This window comes from Coregonus lavaretus (assembly GCF_964263955.1).
Source record: "Coregonus lavaretus genome assembly, chromosome: 23".
Taxonomy (NCBI): Eukaryota; Metazoa; Chordata; class Actinopteri; order Salmoniformes; family Salmonidae; genus Coregonus; species Coregonus lavaretus.
Genome location: NC_140010.1, coordinates 17900914 through 17916903, shown reverse-complemented (window position 1 = coordinate 17916903; position 15990 = coordinate 17900914). Strand labels below are relative to the sequence as shown.

Sequence of the window (15990 nt, the reverse complement as noted above, 5' to 3'; positions counted from 1 at the left end):
GGCCAAACAGTTCTATTTTTGTTTCATCAGACCAGAGGACATTTCTCCAAAAAGTACGATCTTTGTCCCCATGTGCAGTTGCAAACCGTAGTCTGGCTTTTTTATGGCGGTTTTGGAGCAGTGGCTTCTTCCTTGCTGAGCGGCCTTTCAGGTTATGTCGATATAGGACTTGTTTTACTGTGGATATAGATACTTTTGTACCTGTTTCCTCCAGCATCTTCACAAGGTCCTTTGCTGTTGTTCTGGGATTGATTTGCACTTTTCACACCAAAGTACATTCATCTCTAGGAGACAGAACGCGTCTCCTTCTTGAGCGGTATGATGACTGCGTGGTCCCATGGTGTTTATACTTGCGTACTATTGTTTGTACAGATGAACGTGGTACCTTCAGGCGTTTGGAAATTACTCCCAAAGATGAACCAGACTTGTGGAGGTCTACAATTTATTTTCTGAGGTCTTGGCTGATTTCTTTTGATTTTCCCATGATGTCAAGCAAAGAGGCACTGAGTTTGAAGGTAGGCCTTGAAATACATCCACAGGTACATCTCACATTTACTCAAATTATGTCAATTAGCCTATCAGAAGCTTCTAAAGCCATGACAGCTACTAGGCCCCGTGTAGCTCAGTTGGTAGAGCATGGCGCTTGCAACGCCAGGGTTGTGGGTTCTATTCCCACGGGGGGCCAGTATGAAAAAAAATAATTATGCACTCACTAACTGTAAGTCGTTCTGGATAAGTGCTTCTGCTAAATGACAAAAAAAAAGGTAAAAATGACATAATATTCTGGAATTTTCCAAGCTGTTTAAAGGCACAGTCAACTTAGTGTATGTAAACTTCTGACCCACTGGAATTGTGATACAGTGAATTATCCCGAGTGGCGCAGCGGTCTAAGGCACTGCATCTCAGTGCTTGAGGCGTCACTACAGACCCCCTGGTTCGATTCCAGGCTGTATCACAACCGGCCGTGATTGGGAGTCCCATAGGGCGGCGCACAATTGGCCCAGCGTCGTCCGGGTTTGGCCAGTGTAGGCCGTCATTGTAAATAAGAATTTGTTCTTAACTGACTTGCCTAGTTAAATGAAGGTAAAATAAAAAATTAAAATAAGTGAAATAATCTGTCTGTAAACAATTGTTGGAAAAATTACTTGTGTCATGCACCAAAACTATAGTTTGTTAACAAGAAATGTGTGGTGTGGTTGAAAAACAAGTTTTAATGACTTCAACCTAAGTGTATATAAACTTCCGACTTCAACTGTATCTATGAAACACTTTTACCTGGTGCCTTTTGAGAGTAACAACGACCGGGTGAAACAACTGCGGGCAGAGCATGTTCAGGTACAGCACTATATACTGTATTACTGTAATTTACAGTACTGTAGCATATTACTTTCAGCTGTTTTAAGGGTGATTTGAAACACGTATCTTGCAATGTTAAAACGAGTAAATTGAAAAGATATCAATTATGTTGTGTTTTGGTGATTAAACCAAAACAATCAATACATTTCACAATAAACTATTATTTTGAATCAATGGTTGTGTGATGAGAGATGTTTACTATCCAAATGAATGCACAATGACAGGTTTTGAATGAAAGACTGGCTGTGTTACAAGTGTGACCAGTTTGGAGTGTTGTACTGAGTTGTGAAAATGTACCACATACGTGTGAAAATAGAACCAAAGCGAAAAAACAACAAACTGTATTAACAGTGGCACAATCAGTCAACCTAAGTCAACCAGTTTTTCATCACCTAGCTAGCGTTATATGCAGTTCACTTGGCTTCTCTCCACATGAAATTGTCAGTTCTTTTTCCAAAGGAAATAAAGTGAGATGGTGACAGATCACCTCTATTCTATGGCAAAGTGGCCCAGCGTTTCACTGATGGAATGAGATTATGAGTATAGTCTCAGACTTAACTCAAAGAGAACACATATCATCCCCATCTGTCTGGCTATGAGGTGACACTATCTAGAGGGAGAGGAGGCTATAAAAAATTTTTGTAGTCATTTTAGCAGACGCTCTTATCCAGAATGCATGCATTTTTTATTTTATTTTCATACTGGCCCCCCATGGGAATCGAACCCACAACCCTGGCGTTGCAAACGCCATGCTCTACCAACTGAGCTACATGGCTGAGATGGGCTTCTGTCGTGCTGCTACTGTAAATTGCTACTGCCTTCTACGGTGAGCTGATACAACTCTTCAGGAGCAATTCTCCACCCAGTCTCTGGCTTTAAACTGTAACATTTGTGAGAAGTGCTTTATGTCAGAGACAGAAATACATTTTTGAATCTACTTGGTATATCGTACAGTATTATGGTATTGTGTTTTGAGAGGTACCAACAGAAGCCAAACCAAGGCTTGCATGTACTTACAGCATAATAGCACAATAGTTCACACTAAAGACGTGGAAATCACAATTTATTTTATGAAATTCAAAATCAACACAGAAACTGCAGTAAGGTGCAGTTGTCAAGTATTCAATTCTAACATTCAAATCTATCTATGCAATACTACAATCCAGAGTGGTGGGTATGGAGGCAAACATTTCCCTCATGGGTCCTTGGTTTTCAAGACCAAGCTATGTAAAGCAGGCAGACCACTTCATAAATAAGTAGGTATAAGAATACTTTCAGTATGAAAATACAGTCAATGATAATAATGTGATCATTCCAAATGTATCAAAATAGCTGATTATTTTTCTGCTTATAGTTATGAAAATCTATATCTATAACTGATATCTGACGGTTTGTCTATGATCTGTTGCTAGGCAATTAAAATCTGTTTTAAGACAAATATGTTTCTACAAATAAATAAATAGGTAAAGTTGAATAGTTTTTTCCCTGACCAATGTGCACTGAAAATGGAGAATATATACCAACAATATAGAAGTGGGCTGAAGATTGTAAATGTTCGGTATAACTTTTCATTTACATTACATTTTTACATTTTAGTCATTTAGCAGACGCTCTTATCCAGAGCGACTTACAGTTAGTGAATACATATTTTTTTATACTGGCCCCCCGTGGGAATTGAACCCACAACCCTGGCGTTGCAAACGCCATGCTCTATCAACTGAGCTACATCCCTGCCGGCCATTCCCTCCCCTACCCTGGACGACGCTTGGCCAATTGTGCGCCGCCCATGAGTCTTTTCCTTCATAACATGAGTTCTATAATGTGCTTAACGACCATATGTAGATAAGATCTCTTATGCCATATACATATTCAATATGTGACACTAATCCCAAAATAATAAGCTTGATGTTTCCTCTCTGGTTTACAAATTCAGTGTGATGACCCCATGTAATTGGTTGACCTGGACATTTTTCCCTGACAGAAATGTAGTCTATTGTTATCACTCTGCAGTGTAGCAGCATGCCACAAGCAAACAGAGCTGGGACAGATGATGATTGGACAAGATTGCAGAAATCAAAAGATTTCACATGAAAGGTAATTGGTTAGGGTGAGCAGTGTGCAAAGTTATATTATCCACTTACTTCACAAATGTTGAGGGAGGCTCACCTCCATATACAATAATACACCTGCATTGAGAGGAAATGCAGCAATTGTATTCTGCCTGAGAAGTAAGTCTGTGTGGGTTTAGGTATGGGGACATGGGGCTTGGGAGTATGGGGCTTATGGTATGGGTACAGGGGTGGAGGACCCAGACTCAAAGTGTCTCTCTCTGGATCTCCCCCTCCTCTACAGGTAGGTCTCCCTCTCCAGTGCCCGTGGTAGTCATACAGAGGACAGCACCTCGCCCGTCGAGTCCAGGAAAGGGTCCTTCTTCTCCCCCTTCTCCAGGTCGATGTGGTGGATAGAGCCTGGCTTGATGATCAGGTCGTCTGGTTCCCCCTGGTACATACTGCCCATCACCTCCCTGTACTTCCCCGAAGCCGGATCCTTCTGGAAGACTTCCCGGTGCATCTTCTTCAGCTCAGGGTCAGGGCAGAACAGGTATTCATAGAGGGCAGCCGCCATGATGCCACCAAGGATTGGACCAACCCAGTACACCTGCAAGACAGGTAAGGTAAAACCCAGTTCAGACAAACATGAACCTAGAACCACAGGTTGAGCTAGAGGATACTTCCTTCTGACAGAGCTGTCATGCATTATTAGACCAGATGTCATGTTTTGTCATGTCTGTAAAGGGGCAGCAATCATCGTTTATGGGCATCCTCAGTGGAGCCAGGTACCTTTAGGTTCTGCCAAGTCAAACATTTGTCACGTAGAGAGAGAAAACACCTGTCAGATAATATGACACCACTCTCAGTACTGAGGACCTTTCCTAATTATACCGAAGACCCAGATAAACAGACACACACACACACACACACCATGCTGTGCCATGCTGACTCAGTACAGACAGCTACTATAAACACCTCCGTGACAATAATTGCCCTGGATACATAATTAAAGAAACACATGCTGTGGGTAATGTCCAGAACAGCTGTCTTTAGTTGTCTATACTACTGATGTGGTTTTTCATTTTATTCTGAAATAGGAAGCTGAAATGAATGAATCTATACCTAGTAGCAAGGGTCAAGTGATCTATTGATGACGCATTTCCTGACCATTTCAATGTTTATTTTAACGCTCAGTGTTTCTATGGTTACTGATGTCAGTCTGTAGCACTCATGCCCTCTATGGGGGTAAATATGTCCTTGATCGACACTAGATGGGATCCTTCTTAGCTGCTCTGGCATGGTGATATGCACTGTGACCTTATTAAGTTTCAATATGCCCCCCATCCCGCCCACCGTTGCCCCCCACTAATAATGATATTGACAACATTAGCTACTGGAGGACAGAGACGACCTGAACACTTATCACACAATGATGCACTAACCTAAACAATATACACAAAAAGCACATATGACAGTATACTACAGGCTCTTTATTAATACACTGCTGTAATATTTGGCATCTGTTTACCCCATGTCTTCACAACCAAATAGCTTGTGATTTCTGTGATGGCATTTCAGTGGAGTGACTTTTTATATTAAAACATAAAAAGTCACTCCACTTTAGGCCTGAAGCTCTCTCTTCATTTGAAGTGTCCAGGCATTAACAACTAAAACATCAATGGATGGTCAGTGTTTCCAGATTATTTTTTAGCAGTGGTTTTACTCCTGAGTGGCGCAGTGGTCTAAGGCACTGCATCGCAGTGCTAACTGTGCCACTAGAGATCCTGGTTCGAATCCAGGCTCTGTCGCAGCCGGCCGCGACCGGGAGACTCATTGGCGGCGCACAATTGGCCCAGCGTCGTCCAGGGTAGGGGAGGGAATGGCTGGCAGGGATGTAGCTCAGTTGATAGAGCATGGCGTTTGCAACGCCAGGGTTGTGGGTTTGATTCCCACGGGGGGCCAGTATAAAAAAAAAAAAAATGTATTCACTAACTGTAAGTCGCTCTGGATAAGAGCGTCTGCTAAATGACTAAAATGTAAATGTGGCAAAGGTCGCAGAGGGACCTACATTTTTCTTTGTAGAACGACTGTGAGAAGGTCAGTTCTGGTGACTTTTTAAAAGGACATTCTACTCCAATATAAATGAAATGAAATTATGCTGACACGATCTAAAATATGATTTGCCCATCCAGAAAAGAGCCCAATAACATATTGGTCCATGCCTGGCAGGTATGCTATTTAGCAAAAAGCATTAGGCTATCACCTGGCTGGCACAGTGACTAATAAATAGGCTAAAGAATGGGGATGCCATCTGCATTTACCCCATTGGGCTAATCATTAGCTAGATCACAAACTCTAAACATTATCTTGTTGCTAGTTAGCATCATATTGATGACTTGAATGTCCCAAAAATATAATGCAGGCCTACCTGTTACACTTAACCCATGTTACATTTGACCCCGGTCAACTTGAAACGCAAGAGCTAAATACGTCTAAACCATTCTGCTGATTCTCCTGTTTGAAAATGGTGCAGTTCACTCATTTTTAGGAGTTGAGAAATAATAAATGTAGTAATAATGGAAAGCTGGGATCCTCCTCTTCTAACAGTGGCCATCAACCCCTTTCAAATGTGTGTATTTCCCACTACTGTGCAATGGCTGGGCATATGCATATCAATGCATGTTTTTCTCACTGTGGCACACACGATTTAAAAGCACTTTGAGAGGAATATTATTTTCTTACATAGAATGCGACAAGCCAATTGAAAACGTAAACTATTCTACTATGGGCTTGTCTGATTGTTGGCTGAGGAAAAGTAAATATGGACAACATCATCTTCAAAGTGCGTCTCGGACAAAAAACATTTTTCATATTCCTTTTTTTTTGGTGTGTCTGCAGCAATTTTATAGCAGTGTGAGCAGTCAGAAAAGTATGTGCACAGAGTCTCCTATGCCTTGACGACACGGGGTACATACAACCTTCCCACAATGTTCTGGGAATGGAACATTCTCAGCACATTTAAGCAACTTTATTTTCTTGGTATTTCATTACTTTAAGAGAACGTTTTCTAAAAGTTCAAACATGGTTACATTTAATAACATTTTGGGTAATGTTCTAGGAATGTTCTCCAACTGGTTTGACATTGGGAATGTTCTCAAATCGTTCAGAGAATATTAAGAAACTGTCACGGTTTCGGCCGAGGCTGCTCCTCCTCCTTGCTCGGGCAGGCTTCGGCGGTCGTCGTCCCCGGAGTACTAGCTGCCACCGTTGTATGTTATCGATGTTCGTTTGGTTTTGTCTTTATTGTACACCTGTTTTCCATTTGGGTTGATTATGTCCCCTATAAGTTTCTCGTTTTGTTAGTCGTGTATTGTGTGTTATTGTTCGCCTGTCATCAGGTGCGGCTCGTCTTTTGTATTTTGTATTTCCTGTCGTCGCACTGTACTGTTTTCGTGCACTTTGGATTACTTGTGTTTTGCGCATTGTTGCGCATAGCCCGCCTCCTATTTTGTTGAGGCCAGAGTCTAATTTATTGTGTTCAGTAAAGTCGGTTGGACTTAGCTTCTGTGTCCTGCGTGTGACTCCTCCACCACATCCACATCAGCCACTGTGACAGAAACGTTCTTCTGTGTGAATTTCAGTACTTCAGCATAACGTTTCCTACAAGTTTCCTTATGGTTCTATTTAAAGTAATGTTCTCAAATTGTTCAGAGAACATTAAGAAAAAACTTTATTCTGTGGGAGTTTCAGTCATTCAGCATAACGTTTTTTTCAGGTTTCCTCATGGTTCTATTTAAAGTAATGTTCTCAGAACATAAAAAAAAAAACGTTCCATAAAAACCACAAGAAAACTTTTGTAACGTTCAAAGAACATTCTAAGAATGTAATTTAAAAACATATAGTTTATCCTTCAAATACCATCTCGCAATACGTCCTGTGTGTCTGTGGGAAAGGGCCATTGTTGCCATAGCAACATACTCTGCACTCGCTCTGGGCAGAGGTGAACTGGATGTTGAACTCAGTGAGATAGTCTCCTAAATTGATAGTGCAGTTTGTTTAGGTGATTTTACAGCTAGCTAGCCACTTCACATGCTGATATTGACTTTGGTATTATTGTATGTAGCTACGCTTGCCAGCCCAGAGAGAGAGCATTGCATTGTGGGTTTTGAAGTCGACTTGAGCTGCAACAGATTTCCACAACGGTTTTCACGTTGCTACCAACCAGTGGTGTAAAGTACTTAAGTAAAAATATTTTCAAGTACTACTTAAGTTGTTTTTTGGGGTATCTGTACTGTACTTTTCTTTACTATTAATTTTTTTTGACTACTTTTACTTTTACTTCACTACATTCCTAAAGTACTCGTTACATTTTGAATGCTGGCGATCCGTAAATTTTAAAAACAATAAAATGGTGCTGTCTGCTTTGCTTAATATAAGGAATTTGAAGTGATTTATACTTTTACTTTTGATACTTACGAATATTTTAGCAATTACATTTACTTTTGATACTTAAGTATATTTAGAACCAAATACTTTTAGACTTTTACTCAAGTAGCATTTTACTGGGTGACTTTAACGTTTACTTGAGTAACTTTCTATTAAGGTATCAATACTTTTACTCAAGTATCACAATTGTGTACCTTTTCCACCACTGCTAACAACCTTGTTATACCGACAAAATGAAACATTTGTTCACAAAAAATATTGTTTTCACCTATTAGTGTTATTTAACGATCATAGGAATTAGTGGTTTGGGGTGGATTATCCCTTTAATGAGAGCTTGTTTCCTTTGAAATGGGGTCTGTTTGAATAGACTAAAATGAACAACTTTGTATGAGTTAAAGAAACATGGCATGCTAGCTCCATCCTGGTGACTAATTCCATGGATAGAGAACAGAAGATCATAGGTTTGAATCTCACTGATACCGTACCCCAATAAAAAAAGAAATGTGTTTGCATGATTAATGCCTAGGCAAATACATTTCTATCTGTACTTGGAGTTCAAAATAGTTAACCCAAACAAATCTAGCAGTCTTATTGAAACATTCAATGAAAGTTTTAAGGAAGTTATTCAAAAACCTCCAAATAACCTATAATTTCCATTCTCAGTTAATAAAACCTTCCAGGAAAACATTCAGAGAACCATAGTAAAACGTTCTCAGAACCTCCCTGCAACATAAAAATGTACGTTCCCAGAACAGGCAACAGAACGTTTTACTTCCAGGTTTACCTTTTGGGAGACGTATGGCTTCGTTCCCAGAACCAATGGGAAACCAAAAATGTATGTTTCCACAATTTACAAGGAACCAAATGTGCTATCTTCGATGACCCTTTGAGGGTGAAAAGGCTGCAGCAGTTTCTTTCTTACCCAGTGGTTCTCAAAGTTCATGGTGACGACTGCAGGCCCAAAGGAGCGAGCGGGGTTCATACTGGCTCCTGTGTATGGGATCTAGAACAAAGCAGGGCATAGAGATGCTAACATGAGGGGACTGTAGAGAGAGAGACATGGAGCAAGACCTAGCCAGAGCTGACACAAACTGACACAACACCTACAGTAGTGTATTGTTCCACTTGAATCCATAAAGTAGATCAGGATAAAATGAAACCTATATAATTGTGGGAATTGTAGTTTAAGATTGAGGTATTCCATAGATATACAAGGTACTAGTTTAGTAGGGATAATCTAGTGGCATGTAGAAAGCACATTGAAATCAAGCTGTGCTATGAAGAGAGGTAGGCAGCATGTTGTTTTCAGGAGCATTAACTTGCTCAGTGTGGTTTAGGTAGTTCCCCAGTGATTGGTTGCCATGGAGGTGGTACAGCGGTACCCATTGAGGATGTGCATGTGAGAGCAGGTCTGAGAGACATTTGTATACTCTACTGTACTGTACTGTGAACTAATGTTCTATGGTATACCTGTTGTACTATTTTACCATTATGATGATTAAAGTACAAACTACATCATCAATCTACATCAATGCACTATACATTTTGTTCCATAGATGGTATTGAATTAAATGTAATGTCTGACTGTTGAGGCCTTCAGGTTTGCTGTAATTCTAGTACTAATAAGTGAGAGATAGAATCACACTCACTGCGAACAGATGACCGATGGCTACAGCGAATCCGATGGCGAGGCCAGCCGAGCCGTTAAGGTCAGAGCGTTTGGGGTCGCAGGTGGCGAACACTGTGAAGACCAGCTCAAAGGTGATCAGGAGCTCCACCAACAGGCCGCAGCCCACGTTGAGCTTGGGGTTCACCTGGGAAACAAGAGTAAGAGATAGCAACTGTCAGTTTGTCTTCCTCTGTGAATGAACAATACTTTTCAAGACATCAATCCATCCCAGACCTAGTTTCAAATAGTATTTAAATTATTTTTAAATACTTTAGCTGTGCTTGATTGAGCTTGCCTGATGGAATAGTCCCAAATGAGCAACAATATATTCAAATCTTAACCATAGTGTGAACTCTGACTGTTGCTATACTTGTTTGGCTATAATCCAGATTCTGTGATAACAGGCCGATCTATATGTTTTACCATAGTCACTCCCAGGCCCCCTCTGACAGACGCTGGTGTCACCAGGTAGAGGAGCCCTGCCCCAGTGATCGCCCCAAGGCACTGGGCAGCCAGGTAGAACACACCCTTGGCCAGGCTCAACTTCCGGGTCACCACCATGGCTGCGGTGACTGCCGGGTTGATGTGGCCGCCGCTGATGTGACCGAAGCACTGCACCATGGTGGCGATGGCCAGGCCGAAGCAAAGTGAGATGAGGACCAGGTCTGCAGGGGGAGGGTTGTCTGACTCAGCCGCCCAATTGATGGTGGAGCCCAGGCTGAGGAGGATGAAGATCATGGTGGCTAGGTACTCGGCTGACACAGCCCTCCAGAAGTCCTTGGTCCAGATTCCTTTGAACGCCACCATGATGGGATGTTGGTTACACGCCGACAGGCAGCTCCTGGCAAAGTAATAATAAATGAATTAATGAAATTATTATCCCCAGTTAGATATCTTCCATCTGTCAGTGTGCCTGAAAATTTACTTAACCCTTCCAGGGAAGGGAACTTGAAGGGAACTTGCTCCTGGACACAACATTTCTAACTCCACTAGGGCATTGAGCCAGTGACTTTGCAATGCACACTGTGTCAGGCAGCACAGAGGGATGCAATATGCCATTTTGCAATCAATGAGTTTATAGTAGGCTACTTTCAAATTGTGGGTACACTTGGACTCTAACAATGGACTAGGTTCAATAAGGAGAGAGAGGTGGAGAGAGTGAAAGAGAGAGAGAGGGAGGGACATAAAGATACTCAATAGAAAGAGAGAAAGCGAGAAAGAGAGAGGGGGGGGGGGGGGGGGGTCGGGGGTTGTCAAGTAAAATAGGTGACTCTCTTGGAAGCTGCAATATGTCACATACTTGACACCTAGACAACCTAACCCCAGTGACCCAATGCTTGACCAGAACTCATATTTTGACTTCTATTACTTATTTAGTTAATATTATATATCAGATGATAAAATGTTTGACAGCTATATCATATTTAAGTCTAACAAGTTAAATATGTCATAAATAACATACACTACCAGTCAAAAGTTTTAGAACACCTACTCAATCAAGGGTTTCTTAATTTTTACTATTTTCTACATTGTAGAATAATAGTGAAGACATCAAAACTATGAAATAACTCATATGGAATCATGTAGTAACCAAAAAAGTGTTAAACAAATCAAAATTATATTTTATATTTGAGATTCTTCAAATAGCCACCCTTTGCCTTGATGTCAGCTTTGCACACTCTTGGCATTCTCTCAACCAGCTTCATGTGGTAGTCACCTGGAATGCATTTCAATTAACAGGTGTGCCTTCTTAAAAATTAATTTGTGGAATTTCTTTCCTTCTTAATGCGTTTGAGCCAATCAGTTGTGTTGTGACAAGGTAGGGGGGTATACAGAAGATAGCCCTATTTGGTAAAAGACCAAGTCCATATTATGGCAAGAACAGCTCAAATAAGCAAAGAGAAACGACAGTCCATCATTACATTAAAACATGAAGGTCAGTCAATACAGAACATTTCAAGAACTTTGAAAGTTTCTTCAAGTGCAGTCGCAAAAACCATCAAGCACTATGATGAAACTAGCTCTCATGAGGACCGCCACAGGAATGGAAGACCCAAAGTTACCTCTGCTGCAGAGGATAAGTTCATTAGAGTTACCAGCCTCAGAAATTGCAGCACAAATAAATTCTTCACAGAGTTCAAGTAACATACACATCTCAACATCAACTGTTCAGAGGAGACTGTGTGAATCAGGCCTTCATGGTCGAATTGCTGCAAAGAAACCACTACTAAAGGACACCAATAATAAGAAGAGACTTGGGCCAAGAAACACGAGCAATGGACATTAGACCGGTGGAAATTTGTCCTTTGGTCTGGAGTCCAAATTTGATATTTTTGGTTCCAACCGCCGTGTCTTTGTGAGACGTGGTGTGGGTAAACGGATGATCTCCACATGTGTAGTTCCCATCATAAAGCATGGAGGAGGAGGAGTTATGGTGTGTGGGTGCTTTGCTGGTGAAACTGTCTGTGATTTATTTAGAATTCAAGGCACACTTAACCAGCATGGCTACCACAGCATTCCGCAGCGATACGCCATCCCATCTGGTTTGGGCTTAGTGGGACTATCATTTGTTTTTCAACAGGACAATGACCCAACACACCTCCAGGCTGTGAAAGGGCTATTTTACCAAGAAGGAGAGTGATGGAGTGCTGCATCAGATGACCTGGCCTCCACAATCCCCCGACCTCAACCAAATTGAGATGGTTTGGGATGAGTCGGACCACAGAGTGAAGGAAAAGCAGCCAACAAGTGCTCAGCATATGTGGGAACTCCTTCAAGACTGTTGGAAAAGCATTCCAGGTGAAGCTGGTTGAGAGAATGCCAAGAGTGTGCAAAGCTGTCATCAAGGCAAAGGGTGGCTATTTGAAGCCACTTAACACTTTGATTTGTTTAACACTTTATTAGTTACTACATGATTCCATATGTGTATTTCATAGTTTTGATGTCTTCACTGTTATTCTACAATATAGAAAATAGTAAAAATAAAGAAAAACCCTTAAATTAGTAGGTGTTCTAAAACTTTTGACCGGTAGTGTACATTTATTTACACTGATAAAAGTGTGGCAAATGTTTCCATGGTTTATAAATAGGTTATGCATAAACTGAGGATATGATATGATATCATCTCACTCACAACTCACATCTTGTATTCAGTATTTAATTGCTTTGAGGGTTAAAACAATATGCATTAGCACAGCAAATAACTGGTTTGCATTGTGTTCTACCCAGGTATTATTTCTCGAAAAATAATTGTCCTAATTCCATTTAGAACTTACCATAAATAAATACAAGATCTCCCACTCTCCTCTATTGCTTGTGCTTTCTCTTCACTCATTCCGCAACAATCCGATTGAATGAGAGCAATATCTCCCTGTTCTCTGTACTGCACAATAAAGAAATCAAACAAATAGTCAAAAAATGTCTACTTACAGACAGGCAGCAGTTGGCTGGTAATGACACAGTGCGAGAAGGGAGGAGAAAGTAGTAGTGGGTCTGTCGAATGAAAATGATCCACGCATTGTGCCGGGGATCGCATCCAAGAGCTTTATTGCGTTAGTAACGGGGCATCACCCCCACAAGAATTAAGCAAAGAGCTTGCAGAGGAGGAGGAGACTTCAGTGCAAGGGTAGAGAAGTTCCCGCCCACGAGATAACTCTAGCAGAAAACTTGCATAGAGTGATGAAGTCACCCGACCAACCACGATATTGTTTTGTCTTCATAGCCTACTCAGAATTGCTGTTCTTATCAGAATTGTAAACACGCTGAAACAAACAAAATTATTTTGCCAATTGTAAGAGAAGGTTGCAATTGCTGCCCGCAATTCGGGGCCTTCCTGCATGTGGGCATTCCTGCATTTGCAGGAACCCCTCTTTATACTTCTGTTGGCCAATTTTTAAGTTAGGACAGGCGGGAGGTGGGGGCGCACCAGTACAGTATAGGTGGCGTTAATGCACAATAACGTTGGATGCCAACCGCCGATAAACCCCACAGCACAGAAGAGGCGGGGATGACACTGGTAGCTAGCTAGCCGTACACCCCGCCTGTTGGGCACTGTTTTCCAGCAGTTCTGTTAATGACGGTGAGGGCAGGTGTTCGGCAGGCCGTAGCGAAAGAGACTGTGTGCTAGCTTAGCCAGCTAGTCCTAAGGAGGACAGCAGGAGGGAGGCGGGGGCGACACCATGTGCTAGCTAGCTAGCACACAGTGCCACTAACTATTAATATAGCTAGTACACGGTGTCGCACAAGCCTCCCGTCTGCTGTGCTAGCGGGAGGCGGGGATGACCGGTAGACAGTGTCCTTCGCCTCCGCCTGTCAGGCACAGTTTTCTCCGGTACACAGCAGGCAGGAGGCGAGGGCGACACCGTGTGCTAGATAGCCAAGCTAGCTAGTTAGCTAGCACACGGTGTTGCTCCCGCCAATGGGATGCTCGGTGGGGTGTTCATGAAGGAACCAATGCGATGCTCGAGGGGGGCGTTTCTGCAGATGCAGGAATGCCCACATGCAGGCTGCAGTTGCACACTATTGAATTGTAGTGGCCCCGGTTAGGTGAAAAAAGCCCATTTGGAAGTGTGATGTCAAATACATTGCGTGACGTCAGTGAACACACAGGTAGATTCAAATAAGGCTGTTAATGCCCCATTCTGCAAACAAAACAACAAACATTAATTAACAATAGTCCAACAATCTCACTGGCATTTTGTAATTAGACACCGATTTTCTATTTTGAGAAACACATGCAATCCAGCCGGAAATGTGGAATGGAATGATCCAATGGAATTGAATGATCCAATGGAATTGCGTGCACAGGGTGAAAGAATGTGTCATAGCGAGGTGGTGTGTGGAAACAGCCAGGTGCAACTTTTAAAGATTATTTCTCGCTTATGTGAAAGTTATGTTCCAAAGGTTTCCAAAACAGTATCGCTAGCGAGGATTAATAACGTTTCTAAACATTAAAACAGAGCTTCGGGATTGTAGCCAGCTGTCCTCTATACCATCAGCTGAGAACCCAAGACGGGGACCGGCTGTTAGCCACCTTGGGCCCCCCTTGGGTTCTCAATATAGCTATATTATAGCCATATAGCAATATAGCCATATTGCCTCAAGATTATTTGACTATGAAGAATGTTATGCTCAGTCAGACACAAGATGATTGCAAGGATTACTCCATCAAAGTAAAGAGGTGAACTCCTGAGTGGCGCAGTGGTCTAAGGCACTGCATCTCAGTGCTAACTGTGCCACTAGAGATCCTGGTTCGAATCCAGGCTCTGTCGCAGCCGGCCGCGACCGGGAGACTCATGGGCGGCGCACAATTGGCCCAGCGTCATCCAGGGTAGGGGAGGGAATGGAATGGCCGGCAGGGATGTAGCTCAGTTGATAGAGCATGGTGTTTGCAACGCCAGGGTTGTGGGTTCGATTCCCACGGGGGGCCAGTATAAAAAAATATGTATTCACTAACTGTAAGTCGCTCTGGATAAGAGCGTCTGCTAAATGATGTAAATGTGATGGTTACCTAACTCAATTGTGCTATTGGTGGCATCAACCCAAATAAGCTTTGATTGGAGTGATGGTTGCCCACTAAGCATTTACCAATAGCGATGTCTTTTGGACATCTTTTTTTGGTCCTGTCCGGAACGGCCGTCTTTTATTTTTTTGTGAAGTCCGGACATGATTTCAACATCCAAGGATGTTTAATTTTGGACTGGCCTTCGTTTGGCCCATACATAGATGTCTATAATTGGTTCAGATTGGGTCCGGCCCAGACCAAATCTGAACCAATCATATATTTACATTTGACATTTTAGTCATTTAGCAGACGCTCTTATCCAGAGCGACTTACAGTTAGTGAGTGCATACATTTTTCATACTGGCCCCCCGTGGGAATCGAACCCACAACCCTGACGTTGCAAGCGCCATGCTCTACCAACTGAGCTACAGGAGGCCTTCATAGACATCTATTGTTCATATGTTTGGACAGCACAGTACAGCACAATAGAGTACAGTACAATACAGTACAGCACAGTAGAGTACAGTAAATAAAAGTAAAGTATAGTGTACTATATTGTACCCTACTTTACTCTAATGTACTCTACTCTACTGAACCAAACTGTACCATACTGTACTCTACTGAATTCAACTGTACTCTACTGAATTCAACTCTACTGTACTGTACCATACTGTACTGCACTCTACTGTACTCTATTCTACTGAATAAAACTTGACTGTCCTGTACCTTACCGTACTTTACAGTGCTCTACTGTGCTCTACTGTCCTAAACTGTGCCGTACTATAATGTGGTGTCCAAACCTGTGGAACATAGTCTAGACATCAATGATTCATTCAGATTTGGATCTGGTCCGCAGTGACCAAATGTGTACTTGGTTGGGGGTTAGAATTTGAATAATACCCAGCATGCTTTGCAAGTGTTGTTTTGACATTTACATTTTGGTAATTCAGCAGATGCTATTATCC

At 42.0% G+C, this 15990-nt stretch overlaps 1 protein-coding gene across 1 annotated transcript; it reads right to left on the bottom strand.

The window, feature by feature from the left end:
- Positions 1 to 3738: 3738 nt before the first annotated feature.
- Positions 3739 to 13040, bottom strand: LOC311098685 (aquaporin-4-like; the record flags this gene model as incomplete). Its single annotated transcript, XM_084139225.1, has 6 exons — positions 3739 to 4014; positions 8776 to 8856; positions 9503 to 9667; positions 9946 to 10363; positions 12798 to 12851; positions 12952 to 13040. 6 exons carry the CDS (start codon positions 13038 to 13040, stop codon positions 3739 to 3741), a joined length of 1083 nt encoding a protein of 360 aa, XP_083995351.1.
- Positions 13041 to 15990: the final 2950 nt, after the last annotated feature.